Source organism: Ceratotherium simum, chromosome 20 (assembly GCF_057802395.1).
Source record: "Ceratotherium simum simum isolate JZ-2026a chromosome 20, ASM5780239v1, whole genome shotgun sequence".
In the NCBI taxonomy this organism is placed as follows: domain Eukaryota; kingdom Metazoa; phylum Chordata; class Mammalia; order Perissodactyla; family Rhinocerotidae; genus Ceratotherium; species Ceratotherium simum.
The window spans coordinates 14,431,282-14,447,636 of NC_141919.1; the positions used below are offsets into that span (position 1 = coordinate 14,431,282).

General features: G+C 39.0%; 1 protein-coding gene across 13 annotated transcripts in view; it reads left to right on the top strand.

The window, feature by feature from the left end:
* The window catches only part of PRUNE2 (prune homolog 2 with BCH domain), a 346,173-nt gene that overhangs the window by 157,940 nt on the left and 171,878 nt on the right, over positions 1-16,355 (top strand). For all 13 annotated transcript variants that reach the window (XM_087444459.1, XM_087444456.1, XM_087444458.1 and 10 more), the window contains 2 exons: positions 13,084-13,236; positions 16,050-16,144. In XM_087444459.1, coding sequence (XP_087300585.1) covers positions 13,084-13,236; positions 16,050-16,144 — 248 coding nt within the window. The remainder of the gene's footprint in view (positions 1-13,083; positions 13,237-16,049; positions 16,145-16,355) is intronic.

Consider the following 16,355-nt stretch of genomic DNA (forward strand, 5'->3'; position numbering starts at 1 on the left):
ATGATTTTTCTCTTTTATTCTATTAATATGGTGAATTGTATTGATTGATTTTTGAATGCTAATTTGTCTTTTAATTCCTAGGAAATTCCTACTTGGTGACTACACAGTATCCTACTGTATATTGCTAATTTGATTTGAGACTAGTTAAAAAAAATTTATTTTGCACTCGTGTTTATGAAAGAGAGTCACCTCTAATTCTTCTTTCTTGTAATATCCCTATTGGGTATTGATATCAAGATTATGCTGGATTCAGGCAATAAGTTGGGAAGTGTTCTCTCTTTCCATTCTTTGGAAGAATTTGTGTAAAATTAATAAGTTTCTTTCTTAAATGTTTGGAACTATTGATATTAAACTATGGACTCCTTTTTAAATAGATAAAAACCATCCAGATTTTTAATTTCTTTTCCTGCCAGGTTTGGCAAGTTGAGTTTTTCCAGAAGTGTCCACTTCCTCTGAATTTTAAAATCTGTTAAAGTAAAATTGTTCTTATCTTTTAATGTCAGTAGAATCTATAGTATGTCACTGTTTCATTCCTAACATCGGTAAACTATGCCTTCTCTCAGTCTTCTCTCTCTTTTTTCTTGAGCAATTTTCAAAACTATATTAGTCTTTTCAAGGACTCGATGTTTTGTTTTATGAATTTTCTCTATATGTGTTTGTTTCCTATGTCTTTAAGTATTGCTCTAATTCTTGATTATATCTTTCCTTCTACATTTTTTAGTTGAATTTGCTGGGTTTTTTAAAACATCTTATGCTTTTGAAGATATAAAATTTCCTCAGAGCAGGGCTTTAGCTGCATCCTGCAAGTTTAAATGTCATATTTTTATTATCATACAATTAACATATATTCTAATTTATATTGTTATTTTGTCTTTTACCATGGGTTACTTAAAAGTACATTATTTAATTTTCAAACATTTGGGAATTTCTAGTTTTATTGTATTATTGATTTTCAGACTATTTTCATGGTGGCCACAGAATATAACTCTGTGATTGAAATCCTTTGAAATTTGTTAAGACTTGATTTATGCCTCAACAGATGTCAATTTTGGAAAATGTTTCGGTTGCACTAGAAAAGAAAGTATAGTCTGCCATTGTTGGTAACAATGTTCAATGTATGTCAGTTAGTCAAGTTCGTTACTCATGTTACTCAAACATTCTACATCGCTACAGGTGTTTTTCCTACTCATTTTGAGAGTTGCTGAGAGAGAGGTGTTAACATTTCCCACTGTGACTGTATATTTATCTCTTCATCCAGTTTTGTCAATTTTTGCTTTATATATTTAGAAGCAATGTTATTAGTGCATACAAATTTAGGATTAATATATCTTCCTGAGGGTTGTCCCTTTAGGAATAAAGAAATATTTATCTTAATCTCAAGTGCAGTCATGTGCTGAATAATAACATCTGGCTCAACAGCAGACCTCATGTATGATGGTGGTCCCAAAGATTAGTGCCTTAGAGCCTAGGTGTGCAGTAGGCTATACCACCTGGGTTTGTTTAAGTATACTCTATGATGTTTGCACAATGATGAAATGGACTAGTGACACATTTTTCAGAGTGTATCCCGATCCTTAAGTGATGCATGACTGTAATTCTTCTTGTCTACTTTGTCTGATATTAGTATATTACACCAATGTTACATCTTTTTCTATACTTTTACTTTCAATCTTTTAATATCATTATATTTACTATGTACTACTATAAATAGTATATTGCTATTGTAGTTTTTAAAATTCAGTTTGATAATTTTTGTCTTTTTATTGAAATACTTTGTCTCTTTACATTTTTTTATTGTGATAAAAAACATGTAACATTAAATTTACCATCTTAAACATTTTTTGTGTGTGTGAGGAAGACTAGCCCTGAGCTAACATCCGATGCCAATCCTCCCCTTTTTTTCTTGAGGAAGAGTGGCCCTGAGCTAACATCCGTGCCCATCTTCCTCTACTTTATATGGGACACCACCACAGCGTGGCTTACCAAGCAGCGCGTTGGTGCGCGCCCGGGATCTGAACCTGCAAACCCCGGGCTGCCGAAGCAGAGCACGCGCACTTAACCGCTTGCACCACCAGGCCGGCCCCCACCATCTTAAATTTTTTTTTTTTAATAATTTTATTTATTTATTTTTCCCCCAAAGCCCCAGTAGATAGTTGTATGTCATAGCCGCACATCCTTCTAACACGAATTGCCTCTTTACATTAATGTAATCTCTCTTACATTTGGGTTTAAATTTGTCATTTTACTATTTGTTATCTACTTGTTTTACGTTTTCCCCTTTTGCTCTCATTTCTTTACTGCTGTTATACGAAATAGGTATTTTTGCTATTACGTGTCCCCCATTAGGTTGTTATGAATTCTTTAAAAGAAAATTCTTTTAGTGGTTACAATAGAGATTACAACAAACAATTAAAATCTCATATAAATTGATATTTTAACCACTTACCTGACAATCTAAGAACCTTAGAGCAATTTATCTCTACTTAGTCCCTTCTGCAATTTGTAACCATTGAAAGGTATTTTAATTAAGCGTATGTGTTAAACTCCATAAGATATTATAATTGTTTTATACACTGAATATTGATTTGTTTTTACCCTCATATTTACACTCTCCAATGTTCTTTCTTTCCTTCCTGCATTTCTTTGCTTCCCTCTATAATAATTTTTCTCTGCCTTTACTGTTTCTTTTAGTATGGGTCTTCTGGTGACAAATACTTCCAGTTTATTTTTCTGGAAATGTCTTTATTTTGCCTTCATTTTTTCATATGTTTTCACTCCGTATAGAATTCTCAATGGGCAAGTATTTTACATCAGCACTTTGAAGATATAATTCCATTGTATTCTGACTTTCATCACTTAAATGAGGTCAGATCTCCGTTTTATTGTAGTTCCTTTGACAGTGATATGTCTTTTTTCTCTGATTGATTTAAATTATTTTTTCTCTGTCATTTTTATCAGTTTTACTGTCATGTTTTACAAGGTGTTTTTCTTTGCATTTGCCCTGATTTGGGTTCATAGTTTATCTCAAGTGTTAAAGTAATATCTTTCATTAATTTTGAAACATGATTGGCCATTGCCTTTTCAAATATTGCTTCAGCCCCATTCTCTCTCCTCTCCTGGGGAGCCTCTATTACATATATAGGTTAGACATTTTCTTCACGTCCCCTATGTCTTGCGCTGATGTCTATATTTTTCATCCCTTTTTCCCTCCATGCTTCTGTATGGATATTTTCTTCTGACATATTTTCCAGTTCACTAATCTTTTCCTCAGTGTGTCTAATCTGTTTTTATTTATTTATTTTATTTATTTTTTAAAATTTTTTGTTTATTGCAGTAACATTGGTTTATAACATTGTATAAATTTCAGGTGTACATCATTATACTTCTATTTATGCATAGATTACATCATGTTCACCACCCAAATACAAATTACAACCCATCACCACACACATGTGCCGAATTATCCCTTTCACCCTCCTCCCTCCCCCCTTCCCTTCTGGTAACCACCAATCCAATCTCTGTCCCTATGTGTTTCTTTATTGTTATTATTATCTACTACTTAATGAAGGAAATCATACGGTATTTGACCTTATCCTTCTGACTTATTTCACTTTGCATAATACCCTCAATGTCCATCCATGTTGTCACAAATGGCTGGATTTCATCGTTTCTTATGGCTGAATAGTATTCCATTGTGTATATATACCACAGCTTCTTTATCCATTCGTCCCTTGATGGGCACTTAGGTTGCTTCCAAGTCTTGGCTCTTGTGAATAACGCTGCAATGAACACAGGGGTGCATGTATCTTTACGCATTGGTGTTTTGAAGTTCTTTGGATAAATACCCAGCCGTGGAATAGCTGGATCATATGGTAGTTCTATCCTTGATTTTTTGAGGAATCTCCATACTGTTTTCCATAGTGGCTGCACCAGTTTGCACTCCCACCAGCAGTGTATGAGGGTCCCCTTCTCTCCACATCCTCTCCAACACATGTTGTTTCCTGTCTTGTTAATTATAGCCATTCTGACGGGCATGAGGTGATATCTCAATGTAGTTTTGATTTGCATTTCCCTGATAGTTAATGATTTTGAACATCTTTTCATGTGTCTGTTGGCCATCTGTATATCTTCTTTGGAGAAATGTCTGTTCAGGTCTTTTGCCCATTTTTTAATTGGGATGGTAGTTTTTTTGTTGTTGAGATGCATGAGTTCTTTATATATTTTGGAGATTAACCTCTTATCAGATGTATGGTTGCAAATATCTTCTCCCAATTGTTAGGTTGTCTTTTTGTTTTGTTGATGGTTTCCTTTGCTGTGCAGAAGCTTTTTAGTTTGATGTAGTCCCATTTGTTTATTTTTTCTATTGTTTCTCTTGCCCGGTCAGACATGGTGCTTGAAAATATGTTGCTAAGACCGATGTCAAAGAGTGTACTGCCTATGTTTTCTTCTAGAAGTTTCATAGTTTCAGGTCTTACATTCAAGACTTTAATCCATTTGGAGTTAATTTTTGTGTATGGTGTAAGGTAAGGGTCTACTTTCATTTTTTTGCATGTGGCTATCCAGTTTTCCCAACACCATTTGTTGAAGAGACTTTCTTTTCTCTATTGTATGTTCTTGGCTCCTTTGTCAAAGATTAGCTGTCCATAGATGTGTGGGTTTATTTCTGGGCTTTCAATTCTATTCCATTGATCTGTGTGTCTGTTTTTGTGCCAGTACCATGCTGTTTTGGTTACTATAGCTTTGTAGTATATTTTGAAATCAGGGAGTCTGATCCCTCCAGCTTTGTTCTTTTTTCTCAGGATTCCTTTAGCTATTTGGGGTCTTTTGTTGTTCCATATAAATTTTAGGATTCTTTGTTCTATTTCTGTGAAAAATGTTGTTGAAACTTTGATAGGGATTGCATTGAATCTATAGATTGCTTTAGGAAGTATGGACATCTTAACTATGTTAATTCTTCCAATCCAAGAGCACGGAATATCTTTCCATTTCCTTGTGTCTTCTTCAATTTCTTTCAGCAATGTTTTATAGTTTTCCGTGTACAGCTCTTTCACCTCTTTGGTTAAGTTTATTCCTAGGTATTTTACTCTTTTTGTTGCAATTGTAAATGGGATGATATTCTTAATTTCTCTTTCTGCTACTTCATTGTTAGTGTACAGAAATGCAACTGATTTTTGTATGTTGATTTTGTATCCTGCAACTTTACCATATTCGTTTATTACTTCTAAAAGTTTTCTGGTGGAATCTTTAGGGTTTTCTATATATAAAATCATGTCATCTGCATATAGTGACAGTTTCACTTCTTCCTTTCCAATTTGGATCCCTTTTATTTCTTTCTCTTGCCTGATTGCTCTGGCTAGGACTTCTAGTGCTATGTTAAATAGGAGTGGTGAGAGTGGGCATCCTTGTCTGGTTCCTGTTCTTAGAGGGATAGGTTTCAGTTTTTCACCATTGAGGATGATATTAGCTGTGGGTTGCTCATATGTGGCCTTTGTTATGTTGAGGTGCTTTCCTTCTATACCCATTTTATTCAGAGTTTTTATCATAAATGGATGCTGTATCTTGTCAAATGCTTTCTCTGCATCTATTGAGATGATCATGTGATTTTTATTCTCCATTTTATTAATGTGGTGTATCACGTTGATTGATTTGTGAATGTTGAACCATCCCTGCATACCTGGAATAAATCCCACTTGATCATGGTGTATAATCTTTTTAACGTATTGTTGTATGCGATTTGCTAGTATTTTGTTGAGAATTTTTGCATCGATGTTCATCAGTGATATTGGCCTGTAATTTTCTTTTTCTGTGTTGTCCTTGTCTGGTTTTGGTATCAGGGTAATGTTGGCTTCGTAGAATGAGTTAGGGAGCTTCCCCCACTCCTCAATTTTTTGGAAGAGTTTGAGAAGGATAGGTATTGAGTCTTCTTTGAATGTTTGGTAGAATTCACCAGGGAAGCCATCTGGTCCTGGACTTTTATTTTTGGGGAGGTTTTTGATTACTGTTTCGATCTCCTTACTGGTGATTGGTCTATTCAAATTCTCTACTTCTTCTTGATCCAGTTTTGGAAGGTTATATGATTCTAAGAATTTATTCATTTCTTCCAGATTGTTGAATTGGTTGGCATATAGCTTTTCATGGTATTGTCTTATAATCTTTTGTATTTCTGAGGTGTCTGTTGTAATTTCGCCTCTTTCATTTCTGATTTTACTTATTTGTGCCTTCTCTCATTTTTTCTTGGTGAGTCTAGCTAAAAGTTTGTCAATTTTGTTGATCTTTTCAAAGAACCAGCTCTTGGTTTTATTAATTTTTTCTATTGTTTTTGGTCTCTATTTCATTTATTTCTGCTCTGATTTTTATTATTTCCCTTCTTCTACTGATTTTGGGCTTTGTTTGTTCTTCTTTTTCCAATTCCTTTAGATGCATTGTTAGATTGTTTATTTGAGATTTTTCTTGTTTGTTGAGATAGGCCTGTATTGCTATAAACTTCCCTCTTAGAACCGCTTTTGCTGTATGCCATAAATTCTGGCATGTTGTATTTTCATTTTCATTTGTCTCCAGGTATTTTTTGATTTCTTCTTTGATTTCTTCGTTGACCCAGTCGTTGTTCAGTAGCATGTTGTTTAATCTCCATGTATTTGTGGCTTTTCTGATTTTCTTCCTGTAGTTGATGTCTAGTTTCATACCGTTGTGGTCAGAAAAGATGCTTGGTATTATTTCAATCTTCTTAAATTTATGGAGACTTGTTTTGTGGCCTAATATGTGATCAATCCTGGAGAACGTTCCATGTGCATTTGAAAAGAACGTGTATTCTTTGGTTTTTGGATGGAATGCTCTGTATATATCTACTAAGTCCATCTGTTCTAGTGTGTCGTTTAAGGCCAATGTTTCCGTATTGATCTTCTGTTTGGATGATCTATCCGTTGGTGTAAGTGGAGTGTTAAAGTCCCCTACTATTATTGTGTTACTGTCTATTTCTCTTTTTATGTCTGTTAATAATTGCTTTATATATTTAGGTGCACCTTCATTGGGTGTGTAGATATTTACAAGAGTTATATCCTCTTGTTGGATTGTTCCCTTGATCATTATGTAATGCTCTTCTTTGTCTCTTTTTACAGTTTTTGTTTTAAAGTCTATTTTGTCTGATGTGAGTACTGCTACCCTAGCTTTCTTTTCCTTGCCATTTGCATGGAGTATCTTTTTCCATCCCTTCACTTTCAGTTTGTGAGTGTCTTTAGGTCTGAAGTGTGTCTCTTGTATGCAGCATATATATGGGTCTTGTTTTTTTATCCAGTCAGCCACCCTATGCCTTTTAATTGGAGCATTTAGTCCATTGACGTTTAAAGTAGCTATTGATAAGTATGTACTTACTGCCATTTTTTAACTATTTTTTCTTCTTTTTCTTTTTTCTCAGTGTTTTCCTAGTCCTTCTCTGTTCCTTTCTTCTTCTATACAGAATTGATGGTCTCTTTAGTTTGACCTCTGTCTGAAAGCTCTACTCTTTAACTCCCCTCCTCCCTCCTTTTATGTTTTTGATATCATATCTAACCTCTTTTTTGTGCATTTGTATCCATTACCCTCTTATCATGGAAATAAATAATTTTTCCTATTTGTGGTCTTCTCTTTTCCCCTTAAATCAGTCCCTTTAACATTTCTTGTAGCACTGGTTTCTTGGTGACAAATTCCTTTAATTTTTGCTTGTGTGGGAAATTTTTGATCTCTCCTTCCATTTTGAATGATAACCTTGCTGGGTAGAGTATTCTTGGCTGTAAGTTTTTTCCTTTTAGCACTTTAAATATATCGTGCCACTCTCTTCTAGCCTGTAAGGTTTCTGCTGAGAAGTCAGCTGATAGCCTTATGGGGTTTCCTTTGTATGTAACTTGACTTTCTCTTGCGGCTTTTAGGATTCTCTCTTTATCTTTAATTCTGGACATTTTGATTATGATGTGTCTTGGTGTGGGCCTCTTTGGGTTTATCTTGTTTGGGGCTCTCTGTGATTCCTGTACCTGGATGTCTGTTTCCTTTCTTAGGTTAGGGAAGTTTTCATCTATTATTTCTTGAAATAGATTCTCTGCCCCTTTGTCTCGCTCTTCTCCTTCCGGGACCCCTATAACACGGATGTTACTGCGCTTGATGTTGTCCCAGAGGTCCCTTAGACTGTCCTCACTCTTTTGAATTCTTTTCTCTTTTACCTGTTCAGCTTGGGTAATTTCTTCTAGTCTTTCGTCCAGCTCGCAGATCCGTTCTTCTGTATCCTCTGCTCTGCTTTTGAGTCCCGCTAGTGAATTTCTCATTTCCAGTATTGTATTCTTCATTTCTGATTGGTTCTTTTTTATATCTTCCATTTCTTTGTTGACATTCTCACTGAGTTCATCTATTCTTCTCCCCAGATCAGTGAGCATCCTTAATACTCTTTGTTTGAACTCTCTGTTGGGTAGGTTGCTCATTTCTGTTTCACTTAGTTCCTTTGCTGGGGTTTTGTCCTGTTCCCTTACTTGGAATGTATTCCTTTGCCTCCTCATTTTGCCTCTTTCCCTGTGCTTGTGTCTACGTATTAGGTAGGTCAGCTACGTCTCCTGCTCTTGGATAGGTGACCTTATGCAAGTGATGCCTTAGAGGGCCTGCAGTGTGCTTCCTTCAGTTCTCAATGTTCCAGGGGTGACCCCTATGTGGGCTACGTGTGTCCTTCTGTTGTGGCCTGTTTTCTTTCCCTGTAGGCGCCCAGGGAGGCCGAGTTATGCTCCTGGCCTGCTGTTATAATGCTCAGCTGTTTGTAGTTGTTGTGGACCCTTCAGTCTCTTTATCAAGTGTGGGGAGCCTCAGCACAGTTGCCTGCAAGTTCTAATACCACATTTGTGTTGCAGTATTTCTTTTAAGTGAGTAGGCCCCCAGCGTGGCAGGTTGTTAGGCTCAGGGCCTTACAATTGCTATAAGCCTCCAGCCTTTAGGTCTCTTGTCAGCTCTCTGAGGATTGCAGCTGGGTGGGGCTGGCCTCAGGCACGGGAGCACCCAATTGTTTCAGGCTTTGGAAGGTGGGGCAAACCCCCTATGTGGGTCTTTGAGAAGAACAAGTCTTCTGCAGCTGACAAGCCCTGCCGCCCACAGGTCCACACACACAGTCAACGCAGTCCTGCCCCGTGTGCGTGCCCCAACCTCCCAAGTGGACCCAGTCTCTCCACGGCGGGAGCCCCACACACTCCACCACCGCCCCACACTCTCCACCCGCTCCTTGTGCACGCCCTGCCCCACTGAAGTCGGCTCAGTTGCCAGGCTGTAGAGAATCCAGTCACCAATCTCTGCAGGCCCACAAGTTGCCTGAGGGCTTGTTGTTGTTTGGAGCCAGTGTCTAGGGTGGGCTGCCTGCCCTGGCTGAGCTGGATTAAATTGATGCTCTAGCGGGTGGGGCAGACCTGGGCTAGCAGGCCTCAGGGAGAACTCCAATGGCATCTGTGTCAGCACGCCCACACCAGGCCACATAATGGCTGCTGCCAATGTCCCAGTCCCTGCAGAGGTCTCACCTCTCACCGAGATGCACTCAGGGCCTATTAGGTGAGTTTCACCAAAGCACTGTGTACCTTTCTTTCTGGTGATTTTAGGTTGCTTTTTGAAACGGGTGAGTTTGCGCATGGGCCCTTTAAGAGCTGGTTTTATTTGTGAACCAGCTTTTCTGGGGGTGCTCCCCAATGTTTTAGTAGCAGGCAAAGTCAGATATTATGCCACTTGTCTCGATTGTGCTGGGTCCACAAAATGCCCACAGCGGGGGCACTCCCCTGCTCGGGGCCCCGCGCCTCCAGGGAGGGCTGTGTACCTTTGGGCTGCTCCCCGGCGGCCGTGAGGGGCTGTGGCTTGTGAAGGCGGCGTTTTCCTCTCCAGAAGGGAGTTTCTGCCTCTTCTACCTCACTTAGGATTGTGCTTTGTTGCAGGAGTTCCTCTTATCCAGTTTTCAGTTCTGTCTCAGGGGTAGTTTTTCCACGAGTAGTTGTAAATTGGCTGTATCTGCGGGAGGAGGTGAGTTCAGAGTCTGCCTACGCCGCCATCTTGACTTCGACCTCCTCTAATCTGTTTTTAAACACATTTTTGAGTTTTTAAAATTCAGTTGTTAAATTTACAGTTTTAAAATTTCATTTGAATAATTTCATTTATAGATTTTAATTCTCTAGTGTAATTTTCCAGCTGATTCTTTTAAATTCCCTCTGGAGATTTTTTTCTCTGAAGTTTCCAGTTATTTGGTCATATTTCCTTTATGCCTGGTAATTTTTTATTGATTACTGAATATTGTATATGAAAAATTTAGAGATGATGAAGCTATGGATGATGAAAACCTTTTGCTCTAGACAGGATTTATTGTCGCACCTCAAAGGCAGTTGGAAGAGTGTCAGATAAACTTTAATCTATTTTGTGTTTGAGCTGATTCAAATCAGGATTTCTGTCTTCATGAAGACTAATCTATTTTTGCTTCACCCTTCTTCTATGGCAGGGGTTGTCAAACTTTTTCTGCATAGGGTCAGAAAGTAAATATTTTAGGTTTTTCAGGTCTCCAGTCTCTGTTGCAACTACTCCATCTTGTCATTGTAGCACAAAAGCATCCATAAATAATATGTAAATTAATGAGTGTGGTTGTGTTCTAATAAAACTTTATGTATAAAAACAGGTGGTGGGCCAGATTTGCCCTGCAGACCGTAGTTTTCTAACCTCCCTCGGAGGATGTAGTGCTTCAGGAGTCCTGTCTCAAAACCTGGGTTATTTAACCAAGACTCCTTCTCTGTGGAGAGCCCTAAACTCCAATTTTTGTCTTCCTACCACTGTGAAAGTACTGTTAGATCTAATAACCTTCTCAGATCACTGGCTACAACTTAAGAATTAGCAAATACCCTTAGGGCAAAAGCAACACCAAATGTTGGGTTCATCTCTGTGCACTTACTTTCTCTCCAGATTTTAGCTTCTAAGATAGTTACTTGGGTAACTCTTTGATGCCTTCACACATTTTTTTTGGTATTTTTTTTTAGCTTTTCTCCTTATTCTTGGGACAAGTAGTCTATCAGATCCAGAAGCATATGGGGATCTTTTTTGAAATTCAGATTCACCACTGCCTCAACAAAGAGTGAAAAAAATCATCTTTATATTTTGGATTTTATGTCAGAAATTGTCAGACCACAGAGTGTACTCAGAATCCAGTGGGCTACCCCCACCTTTAAATGATCATTTGTCTTGAATCTGTCCAATTATCTGCGTGCTGACTGCTCCTTCCTTAGTTCTAATCTAAAACAGCCTTCTAATCCTCCTGATATGCGTTGTCTAGTTCATTCTCTACATGGCAGGCAGGGTGATTCTTATAAAACATGGATTTGAGAATGTTACCTTCCCTGCTTAAAACTCTTTAATGATGCCCCATTTCCCTTAGAATATAAAAGATAAACTTCAAGATAGCTTGTAAGGCCCTTCATGACCTGGCCCCTGCTTATCTCTCTAACCTAATTTTTCAACATTTTTTCCTGAAAACCATACTATTTAGCTCTAATTAATTGCTTTTCAACTCTCCCTCTCCCACCTCAGTGCCTTTTCACATGATCCAGCCGGGTCATAATCTCCCTCTTACCTTGCCTTTGCCTTAAGTCCCTCGTTATTGTTCAAGTCTCAGCTTTGGTTAGCTCTATCTAGGAAACCTTTTCTGACTCCTAAATTCTGGCCTAGATTCAGAGTACTGTGTATTTCCCCAGTGATATTTATTGTACCCTTTATACTGAAAAATTGTATGTTTGCTGATTTGTAGCCCCTAAACTACTATGAGCTTCAAGGGGCAAGGCTATCTCTATTCCAGTCTTGAATCATAATAGGTTCTCAATAGTTGTTTGTTGAAGAAATGAATGAATGAAATGCTGTAAATATATTTGTCATTATTTACTTTTCATTATGATGCTTACATTCATTGATTCTCAGTATAATCTTATAAGCTAGGAAAGCAGTATTATTTCTGTTTTAAAAATGGGCAAAGGGGAATAGAGAGGCCAGTTAACTTGCTTGGGGTTTTAGGATATTTAATGGTGAGTGTGATCTAATCTCTAGGTTCTGCAGGTCTCAGGATAGATGTCAAGATTGTCTACCACAGTTTTACCTCACTCACTATTTCACTTCTCCTTTTACATTCTTGCTTCTTTCTTTATTTATTTTCCTTCCCCCGTGACTATCATTAAGGCCACATTGAAAGCTAGAGAGATGGTGTCACTTTGATTAATCAATAGGTTTGGGGATTTTTAGAGAGTTTAATCATTCATCATTAAGCAAAACTTCTCTTTCCCCCATGACTCCACCCTAGTCTGGGCTCAGGCTGCAGAGGAAGGAGATGTGACAGGTGGCCACTCCTCCCTTTCAAGGTGAGATTATGCATAGAAGCGCCAGGAGTATGTGAGAGGTTGGTCATTCATAGTGACAAATTACTTTGTAATCGAAACCTGTGATTGAGATCCAGCTTGTGAATCCTTATAATTAGATAATAGTAAATAACTTCAAAATTGTGTACGGTGTTTGGAAGATGGGGAATGGATTTGAGGTTCACCACCTTGTCAGATTCCTTTGCTGCTGACAGTGGGACTATGTAATCATTTAATTGTTAAAAGGAGGAAGTTCGTATGTGAAATTGGTAACGTGGTGAGTGGGAACAGTCTTTTCTGCAGTCTGTTAAAGGGAATATTAAAGGGAAGTATTAAATAGTATTTAATGTTTTTAAATAGTTTACCATTAACTTCCATTCTGAAATCACTTGAAACCAGCATATATCATTTTTGTGTGTTTGTGTGGGGTGAGGGAAAGCTACACATTTTGTTTCTTTATCCATAAACTCTGTGCCAGAGTGTGCCGTAGTCAGTTGAGTTGTAGAAATTAATACCTGGAGAATAATGAGGCAGAGCAGACAGTATCTGAAAAGTTTTCTAAAAATTGCCTCTTAAATGCTCACACGCGGAGACCTCTGGTCCAGGCAAGAAACTGGAAGTGGAAGCGTAGACTGAGAGGCCAGAAAACCTTGATTTTCCTGGCCCCTGTCCTGGCTTGGCTGCAAAGTTTAAGGCCATTTTTATTTGTCCCTTTCAGGTAGCATCCTTTTCAAGTGGATGACCATGGAATCCGAGAAAATCTCAGAGAAGCAGGAGGAAATTCTATCTATCCTGGAAGAAAAATTTCCTAGCTTGCCACCAAGAAAGGAAATTATCAACGTCCTGCAGGAGACCCAATTCAGTGCTCAGGGTGAGTGACTCTGTCCCCAGCTCTGCTGCTGCTCCTAAGTAGGGCTGGTTTGTGGTGTGGAGTGTCGCCAGGCCCCAGAAGGTGACTTTGAGTGTGCCTTCACTTTCTTCCCTATTGTTTGTGCTTGTGGAAGATTTTCAGGCACCTGGAAGCAGGCAGCCTGTAGTGCAGCCTCTCCTCTGAGGCCTTTGTGTCTGATGAGTGGTTAATTCACGTGTCTAATGCGCACCCCAGATGCATCATTACATGAAATCCCTGTGCTGAGAGGGTTTTATTTTGATAATGTGGCAGGAGCAATGTCAAGCACAATGGGATTTCACAAATCAATTAATTTTAGAAAAAAGTTAGAGAGAAGACAGCTAAGCAGATAAAATTATTCTCTAAGTCTAAGCTTTATGAAGACAGTGGATTTCCTGGATCAATTATTTTATAATAATAATAATAATAATAAATAGCTGTAATTCACTGAGTGCCTAATATGTATAAGGTTCTTCTTTTTTTTTTTTTTTTGGTGAGGAGGATTGGCCCTGAGCTAACATGTGTTACCAATCTTCCTCTTTTTGCTTGAGGAAGATTGCGACTGAGCTAACATCTCTACCAGTCTTCCTCTATTTTGTATGTGGGTTGCTGCCACAGGGTGGCTTGATGAATGGTGTGTAGGTCCGCGCCTGGGATCCAAACCCGCGAACCCCGCCAGGCTGCCAAAGCAGAACATGCAAACCTAACCACTACGCCACCAGGCCAGCCCCTACAAAGTTCTGATGGTATAACTTTGCAGGGATTATTTTACTGAGTCGTCACGATAACCCTGAGAGTCAGGTGCTATTATTATGCCGAATTTTCAGGTGTGAACACTGAAGCACAGAAAAACATCTTGGCTTTCCCATCATCACACACACAGCTGGCAAATGGCCAGGACAGGATTTAAACCCAGACATTCTATCTTCAAGGTGTATAGTTTTCTCCCTTAGTTTGGAATCCCCCAGTGGTAGAGCCTGAGGCAAAGCCGTTGATTTGGGAGGTAATCCCGGGAAACACTGATGGAGGATGGAGTGCTTTATCAAGCAAGTTAGCTCTGTGGGAAGCCAGGCCAACATCCCACTAGGGAACTTGGGGAAAGGGTGTGAAATTACACCTCAGCGTTATCCCACCCTAGGGGTGCAGTGGTATGCGGGAACTTGTTCATCCAAGCTCCAAGAGCTGATGGTTAAATTTTCAGGAATTTTGTGAGTTGGTTGATGTTGGGTTGGCAGCTTGAAATCAGTCATGGTGGAACTATTGACATCACAGAAATTGACAAACAGTACAAATCAGGGGTTGTGGCTGGTTGTTGAACGTTTACTAGCCAACCACTGGAATATTGAGGGCTGTTCAGGCCCAGGGGCTGTTAATTCCCCCAGACTAGGCTCTGGTGGCCAGAGAAAGCCTTCAGGAAAAGAGATGCAGATGCCAGTGGTTGAGCATCATGCTGGGGCACACCTCACTGGTAATCTGAGGGAAATGTGGGTGGGGCACTGATGCGCCTGCCACACCTTCAGTTACATGTGCATATGTGTGGATGTACGCGTATGTGTGTAGAGCTGCATGATGGTATGCATGTTGTCATTCATTTTCACAACTAGACCAAACATTTAATTGGGTCACAATATATTCTATAAATCATTTCATGTTGCAATGTGATAGATGGCGGCCTTTCTATCTTCGAGTCAAGGAAAAATCTTTAGTACCTGTCTATTCCCCACACTGCTGTGATTGACAGACTGTTCTAAGTGGGAGGGCAAGAGAGTCTGGTGTCTTAACACACATCTGGGAAGGAGATTTGTGCTTTACTGGGCTTTATTATGGGGCTTTCTCCCAGCAGGTTAGGCCTAATCAGATGTAATAACCTAGGGTAAGAATTAAAGGTCAAGCCAGACCCTGTCCTGTTTTTCCATGATAGACTTTATTGAAGCACACTGTTCAGCTGACTACAACTATGCAGTTCTGGATGGTTTCGCCATTCCAGATTATTCCTGCCATTGTCTAAAGAATTCAGTAGCTCCTATTGCCAGAGCCTATTACAAGGGTGACCAACTTAATTATGACAGTTTTATGGGTCACATTTATAAGTGCAGTTTGAATAAAATTATACTAGAAAACATGGGGCTTACCTAAATGCATCCTGAAAGCTTATCTTGGCGTTGTTTGGTATTATTTGGCTAGGTCGCATGGTTCTGCTAATTTTTCTTCATTTTTCCACCTCCCCTCATTCCATTCTCTGCCAATGTCTGCTGTAGGCCTCCAGAGGCTGACCTCTGAGTATTTAATCTTCTAGGCTCCCCTGAAGATTACTGGCTTCTGGTTGGGTTTGGTCAACGGGAAGAGTTAGCAGCACATGTGGGCGTGGGGGTGGAGGGAAGGAGAAGAGAGGGGCTGTAGGATTTCTCCCTGCTCCCTTCCTGCTTTGGCCCTAAGTCTCTGGCAGCTCCCCTTCCACAGTTCTCGATCTCTGTTTCCTTCCCTTGTCTCTTTGCTAATTTCTGGATGCCTCACCATCTTTGATTCGTTTTCTCAGACCTGCCCATGGCTCTGTAAATGTCCTGCCATTAAAGAATCTTCTTTTTCTTCATGAGGGGTGAATTTTGTTTCCTGCTGGGATCCTAATTGATGCAGATATTGTCACTAATGTGATTTTTGCCTTCACATGTGTGTTTATTATGGATAAAAGTGATATTAGAGGGAAAATATTGAAATTAACAGGTGAATTCTTTAAATAATCCCTTGATATTACCAAAAAAACGTTCCCCCAAGTGTAACATACTGTTTTTCCACAGGTTTAAGTATTGAACAGACAATGCTAAAGGATCTAAAAGAACTGTCAGATGGAGAAATAAAAGTGGCCATTAGTAACGTGAACATGACCTTTGAGGTAAGGATGAGAATTCTTCTTCAGCAATGATAGATTTTACACAATTGCAATCTGAGTAACTGGAATATAACTCTCTCTACCGCGTATGTCAGCGTTAATCTTTTGCTGTGAATGCTTCTTTGTGATATATTTGACTAGGAATGCAAGTTATTATTTTGGGTGAAAACAGTATGCTAAGTCAATGAAAAATGCCAAACCTGGATTCCCAAGA